Here is a 14,535-nt window from a genome sequence, read left to right as displayed (position 1 = left end):
AGAGGGCGGCACTAAACTACTTTACAGAGCAAATGAGACATTAATATATCGTTCACGCCCTTCCCACTTTTACACTCAACGATGTTTATTCATTAGTAATCCTATACGTTTTTCAGTTGCTTGAAAATTTCTGTACATTATTTTAAATTGAAGTGAAACTCTTCTCTATTTTCTGTGGAGAAGTACGTATTGAAATGTGTCCAAATTACCTTCATGATTCTCACTGACCCTCAACCTGCAAATTGTCGCTTTCAGACAAAAATATCTAAAAACGAGCAACTTTACAGGAGAAGGGTAAACACCTTCTTAACGTTTGCAAGTTACAATGTGAAGGACAGCAGCTATGCTCAGATAATGTAGTAAACTAAAAGTATTTGTTTTAGTTTGGAGATACTTGTTTTTCATTGGATAGCGACAAAACTCAGCATCTGATTTGATGACTAATTTTAAGTCAACCTAGAGCTCCTGTAGGGGCTGTGGATCTATAGGTTTTTACTTAACCGAACAATACATAACTACTAAACAGCCCCATGAAGCAGTCATATGGGGACTTGTAGATTAGCTTTTTAATCTGACATGTTTGCTGTTTTAGAAAAATCCCTTTCAGAAAAATTGTAAGCTACTCTTGATTAGAATTGAACTGATTACGCCTTTAAATTTTATGGCTATCAAAGTTAGGGTGACCAGATCTGAGATGGTGAAAAACAGGACACGCCTCCGGGGTGTGTGTGGGGGGAGGGGGGCTTGTGCTTTTAGGTCCTTTACACCTTTATTTGCTACACAAAACATGAATTTCTTTTTTAATTCATCCGAGAATTTACATTTATGTTTCGGCATGGCTGCTCCAGATGAGGGTGGGTACATGAGCTTTGCCTGAGGTAAACAAAGACTACTGACGTGCAGACTGACCAATTAAATGTTTACAGAGAAGATTATCGACCAATAACGGTCAGACCGTCCAATCAGAATATTTTAGGCTACTTCACCACGCCCCCTTCTCAAGCGAACCAAATGGAGTAGGGGAGGGCGGGACTAGTTTGTGAACGAAACGCTTCTCGAAGTTCGAAGAAAAACAAAATTTGTTTGTGAAATTCCACCCAGACATTATTTAAGTCTAAAAAAGAAAACATGTCCGGGTAAAAGAGGACGTCTGGTCACCCTATCATAGTGCACCTTAGAAAATTGAGGTAGAGAAGTGGAAAGAAAGTGAATGGAGAGTTCAACTGATCCTGTGTGATGGGTTGTGATGTGTTTGGCTGCCTAAGCTCAAGGACTGCAGCTGGAGAACATGTGCTTGTTAAAATCCACCAGCCTGTGACTAAGCAAGAGGAATTAACTATTTTTAACAACAACAGAACAATCCTAATTGTAACACTCTGAATTTAAGCAAATGCACATGCTTATTGTGTTACACACACAACTCATGTTAATGATACGTCCACTTGTTTTTCTTCACCAGGCCAGACATCAAATATTTGTCTCTTCTCAAGCTCTACGAAAAACTCAGAATTTATTTTCATACCTTTAGCAAATTAATTTTTCATCAGACAAATTACCCAGTCATGAAAGTGAAAGCTGACAGTCATTAATTGCAGTTGGAATCGCTGCCAAAGACTTCTGCTGGAAAAAAAGACAACATCATTAGCATATTTCCTTCTCTTTGCTTATCTGCATTTTGGCAGTCTTAACAACAGTAGAGAAACTGGCTGAGTAAACGAACTTATCACGTTGCATAAATCATGAGAGCAAGTTGATTAATAGTCAAATAAGAAAGCAAGCAACCAGGACCAGAAAAATCAAACAAACTTTACTTTGCAGTCAATTAACAGTACAATCAGATAAAAATTCCTACAATTACTGAAAAGATAGCACTTCAGTAAGAGACAATCCTGTAAAACAAATCTGGTTAAAACATGAACACTTATTTTTATATAAATAAAATAGGGGAAAGGAGTATTGTGAAAGTAATGAGTGTGATTTTTTTTTCTGCTGTAAACTAAAATGTTATTCTCGTGTTGGATGAGCCTAGTATGAATCAATGTCTTTTTATTGGCCATTGCATGGGGTTATAGATGACTGCTCACATAATCATAAATGTTTTGACTAGAATTTGTACTCTGTTGCTGCACCACATACTTTCCTGATACACCGTCTGGCATGTAAAACATCCATTTTCAATCCCGGTTTGTTTTGGGTGGATTTTTCTTCAGTTTTTTATTGCAAAAATGGCGCTATTTCGTTACTGCCCTGTACTGCGTGCTCATGGTCAATTCACAATAAGAAATAAGTGAAGTTATGGACTGTGTGAATGTCTTACTTAAGCCTTCTCTGATCCTTAAGCAATTTAAGTAGTTATTATTTTTTCTAAATCATATGAAGTGAAAAGCAAACATATTCAATGCAGACATGAAGGGACTGGAAAACATAATTTATCATACACTTCTTTGTATAAATTTGTTATATAAAAGAGATCTAAAGCCAAAAGTACATAAAAATTGGACTCAGATGGAATAGTGGAAAAGTGCAATTGACTGAGCATGGTCTTAGAATCATCTAGAAATTAGAAACAACGGCACTGTACAATGCAGTCAACCTGACCCTCAAGGCTAAATGACCCAGAGGAGGTGAGTTTGAATCTGTGCTTTTCATATGGCTACAAAAATAACAGCTGTCATTTCCACTACCCTCTTCTAAAATCTGTGCACTTCTCAAAACAAAGTAACATATAGCACCAAGTCATGTTCCTGTGCAGTGTGCATGCCACCGTTGTAAGTTGTGGACTGAAGCACTGGAGTTACGTTGGTCCAAGGTTAAAAATAAAAACACGCCGTCCATAATAAGACGATACATGTTCTTTGACACTGAGAGTGCACCTTTGAGAAACCGTTGTCCTTCAAAGTCTTATCACAAGCTACTATGGCTTGAGATCATATCTAATAACACTGAGAGCTAATAGTAGTGCACTCTTCCAATGGTTCCAGTCCCTGTGCCCAGTATATCTGGCTGTCCATTCCTCCAGATCTCCCTGATGATCCTCTCCCTCTCTTCCAGCCTCTGTGCTCTCTCCAGCTCCTCAGCTGAGGTGAACACGTTCACGTTTCCATCTGACGTGCTGTGGTGGTTACTCATGGTTATCTCTGTGGTGCTGGGAGGTATAGGAACCTCCACGTCACCTGCATCTTCCTCATCCTCTTCCTCCTCCTCCTCATCATCACTATCTTCATCGTCTTCCTCCTCACTGAAGTCCTTCAGCTGCTTCTTCTCCAAAGTGGACGGTGCTGTCTTGGTCCGAGGCTTGCATGAGATCCGGATGACCAGCAGGCATAGAGTGAGCACCAGGCCGAAGCACACGCCAATCACAAAGTACAGGCCAAAGCTCTCTGGATTTGCTGAAAGATAAATACATAACATAGCTGAGCTTGTAGCATTTATGCATCAGCAGATAAAAAGATACATGCAAAGGTTCACAGTTTAAATAAGAAAATGGAAAGACAATTTGAGGCTAAAGTTCAGTTTTATCAGTTTTAACTGAGGATGATGACACTTAGAAAATGTTTAAGTGTGTGAAGCCAGTGCTGTCGGGACATGGACGTAAAGTGTCAGATGTAGAACTATCTATTACTATGTAATATTCATTTTAGTATTAGTTTAATAAATTATTAATATTTGTAATTATTATTATTTGTTTGTTTATATATGAGCCCAAGGAAATGTTATTTCTGATGGATAGATTGTGTTTTGACCCTCAAAAAAGATCTCTATGTATCCCTTTGATTAAAAAGCTTTGACACATGATACAAAGTACAAATACATTATTCATACATTATTTAATTTATTGCAGATCCAGAGCACAGTCGGAAACAGTGGGCACAAGACAGAAACACGCCCTGAACAGGGCACCATCAAAAGGGCATCAAACATTCACCCGCAGGAAAATACGAATACAATTTGACTAAATAGACACATTTTTTAAAATAATGTGAACGCCTAACTTGGATATCTCACATGCTTCATAAATCAAACTGTAAATGACCTACAAATGAACTAACCTTTTATGTGAGCATAAGCAGCAATGCTGTTACTCAAAAGATCCATCTCTTTTTTTTCATCCATCCTGGCTTGGACCTGGCTTTTCACACCTGCTGAGACAATATATGTATAAGAAGGGAGCAGCTGTTGTTTGACATTAGAATTTTTTTATCTATGTAATATAATTTTCACAATGGAGTGTGATCTCATGGATCCTTTCAAAACACATCTTTGCTTTGGGAATATTACACATGGCAACCAAGCACAAACACACACAAACACACTCCCACATCTGAAGTCCTCCCTTGGCATGGCTATTTATACATTTATAATGGAAAAATCCTGAAAAATCCAAAAAGCTTGTTCTGCAGAGTTTCAAACACCTCTCCATATGTTTAAGGGTGTGGAAGTAGGGGAATAGCTACTTGGAGACAAAAGTGACTGTGTCAGTTCTGACATTTCTACACGGCAGCCAGCTCATGGGAGCCTTTTTTGTGAGGTCATGAGGTCACATTTGCCAGTAGCCAGGGAAGCCAATTTCCTCTACAGATACCCATGAATGGTGACTGGTGTCTGTCAGACAAATGATTGTACGCTGGTAGATAAACACTTGTTTGCCTGATGATCCTCTGTCTCTGCTGGCAATCAGACGGCTCATCGTCAGTAGCATGTCAGTGGAAGTATTGTCTGTGTCCATCACATTGTATTTTTATCTTTGGCATCGAGGCAATGACTCAATATCTATCTTACTGTAAACACCCTGGGATGTCTCAGGTTTCCTACTTGGGAAAGAAAGAGAAGGAGAAAAAGAGAGAAACAAAAACACACAGCCACGCCCTCCTGTACTGTATGAGTGGGTGAGTGGTTGGAGAAGTTTTTTTTCTTAATGGAGTCAACATGTCCTCAATTCTTTCCCAGCTCTGCTATGGGAATCCTGCTTCCAATCTGAGAATGCGTCACAGGAAAATCCAGCAGCCTCAGGTCATGTGTTCTTGCTGGCAGAGCCTTTGATTGGTGGATATCAAGGACTATTCTTGCTGGGCCTTACCAGATTTCCTGTGCCCCCCCCCCCTCCCCCATACCTCCCACATCCATCAGTGTCACAAAGTGCTTCCTGCTGACTTTGGCCTTTTTCACCCTACTCAGTATTGTTCTCAGTGTACATGACATCAGTGCAGAAGTTAGCCAGAAAGGCACTGGTGCGGTCAGTACAGAATTATTAAAAGCACATAGTAAAAGTCCAGTGGTTTCACAATGTGAACTTTTAGAAAAGTTTGCATGATACTAAAATCTTCATATTAATATGCAAGAAGAAACAATAGCAACTGTTGTGCAATGCTGTAAATAAACTGATTCAAAAGCTTACATTTTTCTCTACAGACTTTTTCCCACTGAAAGTCACAGAATCCTCTGAATTACAAGGTCATTTTAAAAAGATACAATATGAATAGTGCTACACATTTCTACTATGTTACACCAGCTCCTCAAACTGTGCTCTACTGTTGCCACCGCAAGTTATTTACCATGCTGGACAAAGCTTGCTGCTTTGTGTAAGGTCAATTGATGGGGCTGCCAACAGTTATGCTTACACTGAGGTGCACTGTTAGCTCACATGTAGTAAAATTCATATTTTGACTTGTTAAACACCTTGCAACTCACCTTGTATGCAATGGCAGTGAAAGGTAAAATGTCTGTTGGACAAAATATTGCGTCTTGAACTGTTCCCCGATAGCAGACACATATGGGCCAAATCTATCTCACTTGGCACTTACAGCTCAGTTATAGCACTGGCAAGTGTTGTGTGGGCCAGACGTGAGCCAAATGTTATGATCCGGGTCTGACTTGGGTTAAGGTACGTGTTGTGTAGGCCAAAATTTTTCCACAACACATTTGACATCTGGCCCATATAATGTAATTGGGACAGAATTGTGGTAGCTGGTCTCACCCTGAGTCAAGGCCAAATGTGGGCAATAAGAGAACTGCAGTTGTGCCACATTTGAGTTTGTTTTTAATGCACTGATTTAGGGAAATCAAATTGTTTTCGTGTGCGGCATGGTGGCGCAGCAGGTAGTGTCGCAGTCACATAGCTCTAGGGACCTGAAGGTTGTGGGTTCAATTCCCACTACGGGTGACTGTCTGTGAGGAGTTGGTGTGTTGGGGTGAATGTGTGTGTGTGTCTGTGTTGTCCTGTGAAGGACTGGCACTCCAGGGTGTATTCCCTGCCTTGTGCCCTGAACTGGATAAGCGGTTACAGATAATGAATGAAAATTGTTTTCGCCCATTCAGAACTGAGCTTAGACCTTGGGTTCCTAATCTGGGTGTGATCTGACATTACAAAATGATGACAAAACTTCATCAAGTTTGTGTTAAATGTGTTTGGGTGGAAACATTAAGCTTGTGAATGGTGAGGGATCAGCTTAAGATTAGGGCCATCATATTGAATGTTTTTTACAACATGCATTGTCCTTTGTGTAGGCATAAGGTGATTATTCAGAGGATAATTTATATAGGTATATTGTTTGCCTACAAGAGCAAGATTAACCTACTTTGAGAGAAAACACGGATTTATGTTCTCTGGGTTTTTAATTAACTGCTGTCAGGTTAATCAATTATTGCCTGGGTGCACATAGTGTTAAGGCATGAGTGTAAAGATAGAAAGTGCAATTGCACATGTTATAATACAACTGCATTTGTTTTACCAGCAGTATATCAGCATGAAAAAATGATTCAAATGATGCATGTTGTCTTACCATTCAGTAATGAGACTTCAGGGTATGTTCACAACACATCAGTAGCTTTCATTGAACTTGGACTTTCACACTCTCTGGATCTGCCCCTCTAGCCTTTGATTGGCTTAGTCCTGGTCAAAGGTAAGAGCAAACATGCACACACAGATGTCAGGACAAATCAAATCCAAATCCTGTCAGGCATCTGCAATGCAAACAAATGACATGCGCAGTGTTGGAGCTATGGACTCAGGAGGTCAGGATAAGGCTGAGTAAACTTACATGGGTGATTCAGACTGAGATTTCTACAGGCTTAATCATGCCAATTTGCTCCAGGCATATGAATGTAAATTTAAAGTTCAGTAGATTTCAGATCACACACACGCATTAAAGTAACCGGAGGCACAAGGTACATTTTAAACCACTGAAATAATACTGTTGCTTGAGCACTGCTAGTTTGGTACAAGTAAGAGATATACTCCATAAACAGTCTCTGAACTGTTGCCCAGTTCCCAGAAACCTGCATGGAATCTCAAATCATGGATATTGTCTAAAGAATGTAACACAGTGGGAATTCTCTTATAAGGCTTTGCGTGGGAGCTGCCAGGATAAGTTGGTTTAGCAGAGCCCTTTCGCTGTCCTGTGCAGATATGAATCTTGCTGACTCCTGACAGGCCCTTTGCTCCAGATCACTGTGTGGAAGTTTGAGCCAGAGTTCACAACAGTTGTGATTCTCTCCATAGGTCCATGACAAAACCTGGGGGTACTCTGCCATAAAAAGAGCATCCATGTGCTTCCTACCACTGGAATTTCATCCTTTTTTTATTTTTCACTGCATTTTAACCAGCAACGTCAGCAGAACACACAACATAAAAAATCTCCTCAGTGTTCTTAAAAACCTAGAAAATGTTTGTAATGTACATTAGTGTAACATTTTATTTCTATGGCAAATTATCTTTTTATGTTGATTCTTTAATCATGAAATATTCACTTAATCTAAAAGGCCTTTTACATAAATTGGAGAACATGAGTTCCAAAACAGTGACAACATGAAAATGTATAATAAATTATTCCTGATTAATTTCTTCTTGCCATTCAAAGTGTCAGTGCTAAATACTTTGCACAATGCAAGAGTGTTTGGCAGTGGAAATTATAGTGGTACTGAGATGCTTGTCTTAAATTTAAAAGAAATGCCATGCATGCACTGACCATGTGTATCTGATTGAATCCCAGTCTCATTTTGTCATTGATGGAATCAAACATACTTACAAAAAGGCCTCATTTATACTTTTAGCTCAGGTAATACAGTATTCCCTAATATTGGTCAGTTTCTTCAATTCTTTCAATTCCTAAATTGAAGTTAATGGCAGTCTGAGGCTCCTTTAATGCCTATGTAAACACTCATTAACCTGCCCTGTTGTTTTGTTTGTGTTTTGTTTTTTCCCTGGGGAGGAAATTATTAACAGACCCCCTGCTGTTCAGCCTTCAGCGCTGAGACAGAAAAAAGTCAAGCATTTTTCTGGATATGACCTCATTTTCTTTTCCACAGCAGATGTTGCCACAAGCTTTGACAAAAGCCTGAGAATGTAAGCACATTTTATTACTTTGGTGCTAGAGGTGCACTGCCGGACATGACATTTCTCAGGGAGTACACCTTGAATTCTGAAAGAAGAGTGAAGAAAATGCTTAACTTACACACACTACTGGTGAGTCAGCTATGGCCAATTCATTCATTCACTAGGGCTCATGGAGATCATCTTGCTTTAACATGAGATGTAATAATGTATTTTTTAACACTGAAATGGTACATCACACATACCAGGAATATCTTTAAAAGCAATCAAATAAAATATATAAAACTTCAGAAACATTCCATTTTATATATAAAGAACCAAGACCAGGGCACTATCACTAACTTCCCGCAAAGAAAAAACCCACACGAGGCTGGGAAAAGGCCAGTCTCTATTTTGGGTGTTCTGAGTTGTTTGTTTTGTGTTTGAAAAAAGGAGCAGCAGTGGAAGTCCAGGGCTTGTCATATCAGGTGATATTTCTGTTCCTGTCCACAATAAGATGACCACAATAGCATATCCTTCCACCGGATTTACTTGTGTCTAAAACTCAAAATAAACCAAGAGCATGTCTTCAATTCACTCTTCTTGAGAGGCTGGGATCTTTGGTTGCTTAGTAAGCTGTCCGTGTGCATATGGAGGTTAAGCAGATGATTTGTTAGCCGTAAAAAGTGAGTGAGGCCAACCTCGAAAGCAATCCTCCCTTCTGGAAACCGCAGGACAGTAGCTTCTCTTCCTCTGAAGCTGGAGCACAAGGGACAAATCATTCATAAACAATTTGACCACATTAATCTCACAAAGACTTACAGAACATCATAACGGTGGATGAATGGAATTTACTCTGTGAGTTAGGGCTGTAATAGAATTTTTTTCCTCATTCTGAGCACACACTGCCAGCCAAGAGAAGCAAATGGATATGTCTGATACTTAAAAAATCACCTTGCAACAACACCACTTCAGGAATTTTTGGCCCAATTATTAAAACACTTGAAGCATTCTTGGATCAGGATCTGGATCTTTTTTTTTTAAATCCAGTTCCCGCATTCCTATCTCATATTACAGGTGAGTATGTACAGTAGCACCAGTATAACTATGAGCCCCTAAATGTGACTCATTGCATGTGTACTATTTGGGAAGGCATATAACGCCTTTAAATGAAATGAAATATGTGATCGTGTATTTTTCTGGTTTTCCCATAACTACTTGTCCTTAATCCAAAACATTTGGTAGAAATGCTGACAGCATAAAATGTAAGCCAGCCTGTAGTCTCTGGTGCCTCACAGGAGCCAGTGAGGCTCACCTGAACACCCATCAAGTCCTGAAGAGCTCCAGTCAAAACCAATACAGCAGCCTAATGGAAGTTCAAGCTTTTCTCTGGAACCGCAGAGGGTTCAGAGGGTTACTTTCCACCCGATAAACTCACACCATTCTGGAGCAGAGACAGAGGCTGTCTGAACTGCTATACCATTCAACGTCTATGGCAATGGCATCTGAATGGTTGTAACAGCTCTGGGTCTTTTAAAGTCATTTGAAAGACAAAGGACTTTCTTCCATGCTACTCATCACTGGAGAGCTCACAGATCACACTGTGCTGAGCGTTAGCGCTTATTCCCCTGGTGCAGGCTCTGCCACTGGCTCTTTTGTAAAGGGTGATATTTCACTTGGACACAAGTCAGACATGTGGCTTCCATCAGATCCTTGACCCTACACACAAGGTAGAGCTGACCATGAAGCTGCGCGCCAGCTGGCTGAACAAACACTAAACTAACTACTAAGATCCTACTCTTGCATTTAATTCTCAAATGAATAAAATGTGGTTTTACTTACACCAAACTGTGGATTATTGATTCTGTTCTTGAATGTGATGTTCATTTGTAATAAATCAAACCCCCAAGGCAGTTTAATCAAATTACTAAAATATTTTATATTTAGATAACCTACAGTTACAAATTGCAAATATCAATCAACATTATAATAGAAATAAAATAACATGGTGTATCAAAATGGCATTTTAGAAGACAAGGATATTCATGCTTAATTTCAATGTATTTCAGTTTATTAAATATGTTTTGACCAGTTGTATTGGTGCATGTCCTGGTGAACTTGCCTTTAAAATACTACTCAAAATTGATAGAAGTTCCAAAACAAGTTCATGAGATACAATGTGTAATTTGAATGTGTCATATGACAAAACTCACTGAATTATATTTCTTTAATGGGAAACCTGTAATAATATCATGCAGAATAAGGCCCAGTGTCAAATTATCTTACACTGGAGTGAGTGTAGTAGCAGTGTTGTGACTGTAGAAGATGATGGTTGTGATAGGCTAAGTTGTGGGGTTAAGGGTTAACATGATCCAGGTGTGTGTTTGGTGAGAGAGAGAACCCCTGGGCTTTTCGTGTTCATCCAGAGGAGAAACAATATCCCACGAGGCCCTAGTGTCTAATCACCAAGTGCCTCATCATTCAACTCATCTGCCAATATCTCCTGCCCTAGGAATGTTCTAGAATCTAAATCCCATCCAAACTTAACAGAACACCCAAGAATTCCACTCGCCTCTGTTCCATGGAGATTGCTAAAGACATCAAGTCAGTTTTTACAACCCTATGGAGATTTGGTGTCCAAATATGACCTGGAATGATTTAAGTTTGTCCCCTCAACTACATAAATATTTTCGTGTGCATTTTTTATTTATTAAACACAGTGCTAAAGGCTAAGAGCATTACCAAGATTACTTTAAATGTCTATACCAGGTCTTGCATGCAAGTATGTGGGCAAGGTAAACTCCAGGTGATCCCTGCTCTCAGGCTCTATAGATAGAACAAGATCTCATCTGTAGATTGACCTGAGCCAGTGGGCCCCTGCAGACCACCGAAACATACTGGATCTATTATGCAGAACTTCATATTACTGTACGATCCAAAAACATATGGTCTGCCTTCTCCACAGGTGGGTGGGCATCATTAACCCTGACCTGTGCATGGCAATGTTTGTACACATGCAATACAAGACTCTTTTTAGCTATTTGGATAGTGTTAGCTGGTGGTCTAATTTGGGTCTAAAGAATTAATAAGGTAAGGCCAAGGGAATATGAGGTCACAGATTTCATAACATTCATATCAATTGTACTAACAGACCCAGGTCCACAAAGAGGAGTACATTTAAAATCACACTGGATGTTACCACCACAGGACTTCATGTCAGAGTCTTTGAACAATGAATATTACTCCTTCTAATCTCCTCTGTTAAGAAATAAAACCAGTGTACCTAATGTAATTATTTCATTAAACAACACGGAGCACTTAAAAAAAACTGCAGTCCATGGAGAAAACTACTATTTTGGTCATCAAGCACAAATAAAGATAAAGAAAATATTATAAACCAGTTACAAATGATGTAACTGCCAACACAGGTTATTACTTATTGCTTATTAAGAGTCTGTTTAAATTTTTTTATTACCATTTTTTGTAAAGCAGTGCTTAAGTTGCTTAAAAGGATATGCAACATCTGCAAAATATATATTCGTAACAGATAACGGAAAGAGGGGTGGGGGTGGGGGCACGTAAGAAGAATTTTTGGAACGTGTCAAAAAGCACAGACTCCTTCAGCCTCCGAAATAGCCCTCAGGGGAAGAGGAGGGTCAGTGTCTAAGGTCCCACTAAATCAATCAAATGTTGATAAGTAGAGTCAAAGAGTGGTCATTGGGTTGTTTCCCACCTTAGGGCACTACATGCACTGAGCATCAGTTTGAAGTCAAGTAAGACTGTACAGGTTTCAGGGTCTCTGTTGGTGCCATCTTTTGTCTGTCAGGTCATAGCAGGAGCTCATCACGTCTGACAACACGTGTTTTTGTGTGCATATGTGCAAGTAAGTGGGATGATTCTGGCAGGAATTTACACAAGCTGTTAAAGAAGAAGGATTGACCTCTGGCCCATCTAAATCCACAGAGAATGTTAACTACCAGCACAGGAGATAATGTGAGTGAAGTGACACTGGTGTGGGGGTTAGGGTAAGGGTGCTTTCAGGGACCAGAGAAACAGGGCTGCTTCTAAGTCAGCCATTGCAAAACAAGAAGCAGATGTAGAGCTTATCTTGTCTTTCTATCATGCTATTAATCATACAAACTTAGCATGTCAGAGTAAACATGGTCACTTGAACACACAAAAAAGCATCCAGGCTGGATTGAGTTTAAAAACACATTAATGCAAACCACTATATATTGCTAAATAGGGGATGCACTTTTTCTATTTTCATATTTTCAAAGCGTGAAGCCTGGACCTTGATCTCCAGATCATATTACTTTATTACTTGCACTTCCTGAGTATAAATTTTGGGCAGGCCAGGGGCTTTGTTTTCATGCTTGGTAGCATTTCATCTGATTTTAACAGCATAGGGTTAGCCCCTGTTCAGATTCAAACACTTATGAGCCTGGGTATACTTGGCTGTGGGTTGATAGGGAGAAAAACATTAAAACTATTTTTTTGGTACCAGTTCTAATGAGGGGCAGTGAGAAAAAGAAATAGTTTACCATAATTTGGATTCAGAGATTGTTATTAATTAGCTAATATTAAGTTACTTGTAGCATTCTGAAATTAAGTTACAAACACCCACTTATTTCAAGAATATTAATATGAACATGAAAGAAAAATCTCTTTTATTCAGTTAATTATTAACCTCTAATTTTAGTCACTAATTCATATTAACTGTGTTATTTCCTTCAGTTCTATTGGCGTATTCCTTTGTGATTGTTCATACCACCGGCTCTGGTGCTTTATCATGATGAAATAAATAGAAGAACAAATTCACAGAGATTTCAGTTCGCATTATGATAGAGCCTAGATGTATTAAGACGTGCAGTTTTATATGTTACTAAGTTTATACTCAGTTACAAAGCTTTTAATTGAGTATGGATTTACATTACTTTACCCTGTGTTTACTAATCAAGTATTAACATGAAGAGAGATGCTGTAACTGCTTACTCATCTAGATACAGCACAACAGATGATGTATTTGGTGTATCACACTCATCTCATTCCAAATATATTATGTTATGAATGCAGATTAATGACCACAGCATTATGATGCTCTTAAATCCAGGGCAGTAAATAAGGTTTTGATAAGCATATAATATCCATGTACACTTCTGCTTCATATGTACAAAATTACAGACGCTAACACACTTCAACGCGCTTTCAACTAAAGCACAGGATATGTACTCACCACAGAGTGATGTCAAAGTTGTGTTCATAGAACATTGCTGTGAAACTTCAGCTCTGATTCCACACACATGTATCATTCAACCCCCAAACAAGCAGTGTTTCATTAAAACAGCAAGCAGCAACCGTTTCTGGATGCACTCCCAGATAAACACCTAGTCCATGGTCTTCTCAGAACTGGGCAAGCAGATTACTCAAAAGTATTTGATTTTTTAACTTCAAGAGCCCAGGAAAGAGGTGGTGACTTCCTCCAGCAGCTAGAGCGCAACAGACTTCTCCGCTTCTACTGTGCCTCACAAACAGCAGGAAGAGTTGTCACACAGTTCTCAGTGAGGCAGCAAACGGGAGAGGGAGAAAAAAAGGAGGAACAGCCTAAAATGGGCAGGGTTTGGGAAGAGTGGGGGAGAAGGGAGGGAGAGTCTTTCCTATGTTGTTAAGGAAACAGTCAGGAAAAGTCAGCCCCAGACCAATTAACTAAGATTTTCCACACTGAATAAAACATGACAGTACAAGGGAAAGAAAGAGCAACTGAATGAAATGGGTGTATTCACTTTGTACTGTAACACAGACTCTAAAATGAAAAACACAGATGGTTCCTTTGTTGTATTGTGAATGCCTAAACTAGTTTCAGATATACACATTGGATTTTACCTGACATCAAAAGGTTTTAAAGACCAATTTTTATGAATATGCAAAAGACATCAAAAAGATATTAGGTCATTAAGTACAGGCAACGTCAACTACATCAGTCCCAAAATATATCCTGACTGCTGTCAGACTGAAAATAAACTTTTAATCAGTAAGACCCTCCAGTGGCTTTCTGTTGCAGCTTCCTAGAAATAAACACAGCCTACTCATTCTTACATTTGTGTGTGATGTAACCAGTTTCCCTGCACAAGTAATTGCTCCTTCGCAGTCACTTTAAGTTCCATCTACTGGGACCAAGGGTATAACAGAGGGAGGGAGGAATGAAGGGAAAAATTTCTGTGCCATCA

The 14,535-nt window shown here is 39.2% G+C and overlaps 1 protein-coding gene across 1 annotated transcript; it reads right to left on the bottom strand.

The window, feature by feature from the left end:
- Positions 1-1,847: 1,847 nt before the first annotated feature.
- Positions 1,848-13,833, bottom strand: eva1ba (eva-1 homolog Ba (C. elegans)). The gene is made up of 4 exons (XM_066683595.1): positions 13,545-13,833; positions 6,780-6,889; positions 4,050-4,139; positions 1,848-3,389 (listed from the first exon to the last, which is right to left on the bottom strand). Exons 3-4 carry the CDS (start codon positions 4,111-4,113, stop codon positions 2,950-2,952), a joined length of 504 nt encoding a protein of 167 aa, XP_066539692.1. The 5' UTR covers positions 4,114-4,139; positions 6,780-6,889; positions 13,545-13,833; the 3' UTR covers positions 1,848-2,949.
- Positions 13,834-14,535: the final 702 nt, after the last annotated feature.

This window comes from Hoplias malabaricus, chromosome 10 (assembly GCF_029633855.1).
Source record: "Hoplias malabaricus isolate fHopMal1 chromosome 10, fHopMal1.hap1, whole genome shotgun sequence".
In the NCBI taxonomy this organism is placed as follows: domain Eukaryota; kingdom Metazoa; phylum Chordata; class Actinopteri; order Characiformes; family Erythrinidae; genus Hoplias; species Hoplias malabaricus.
Note: the sequence above shows the minus strand (reverse complement) of the source record. Positions and strands in the feature narration are given on the sequence as shown.

Coding starts and splice junctions, on each gene's coding strand:
- eva1ba (XM_066683595.1), bottom strand. CDS start 4,113: ATGGATGAAAAAAAAGAGATGGATCTTTTGAGTAACAGCATTGCTGCT. Junction 3,390..4,049: donor TGCTTATGCTCACATAAAAG/GTTAGTTCATTT, acceptor TTTATCTTTCAG/CAAATCCAGAGAGCTTTGGC.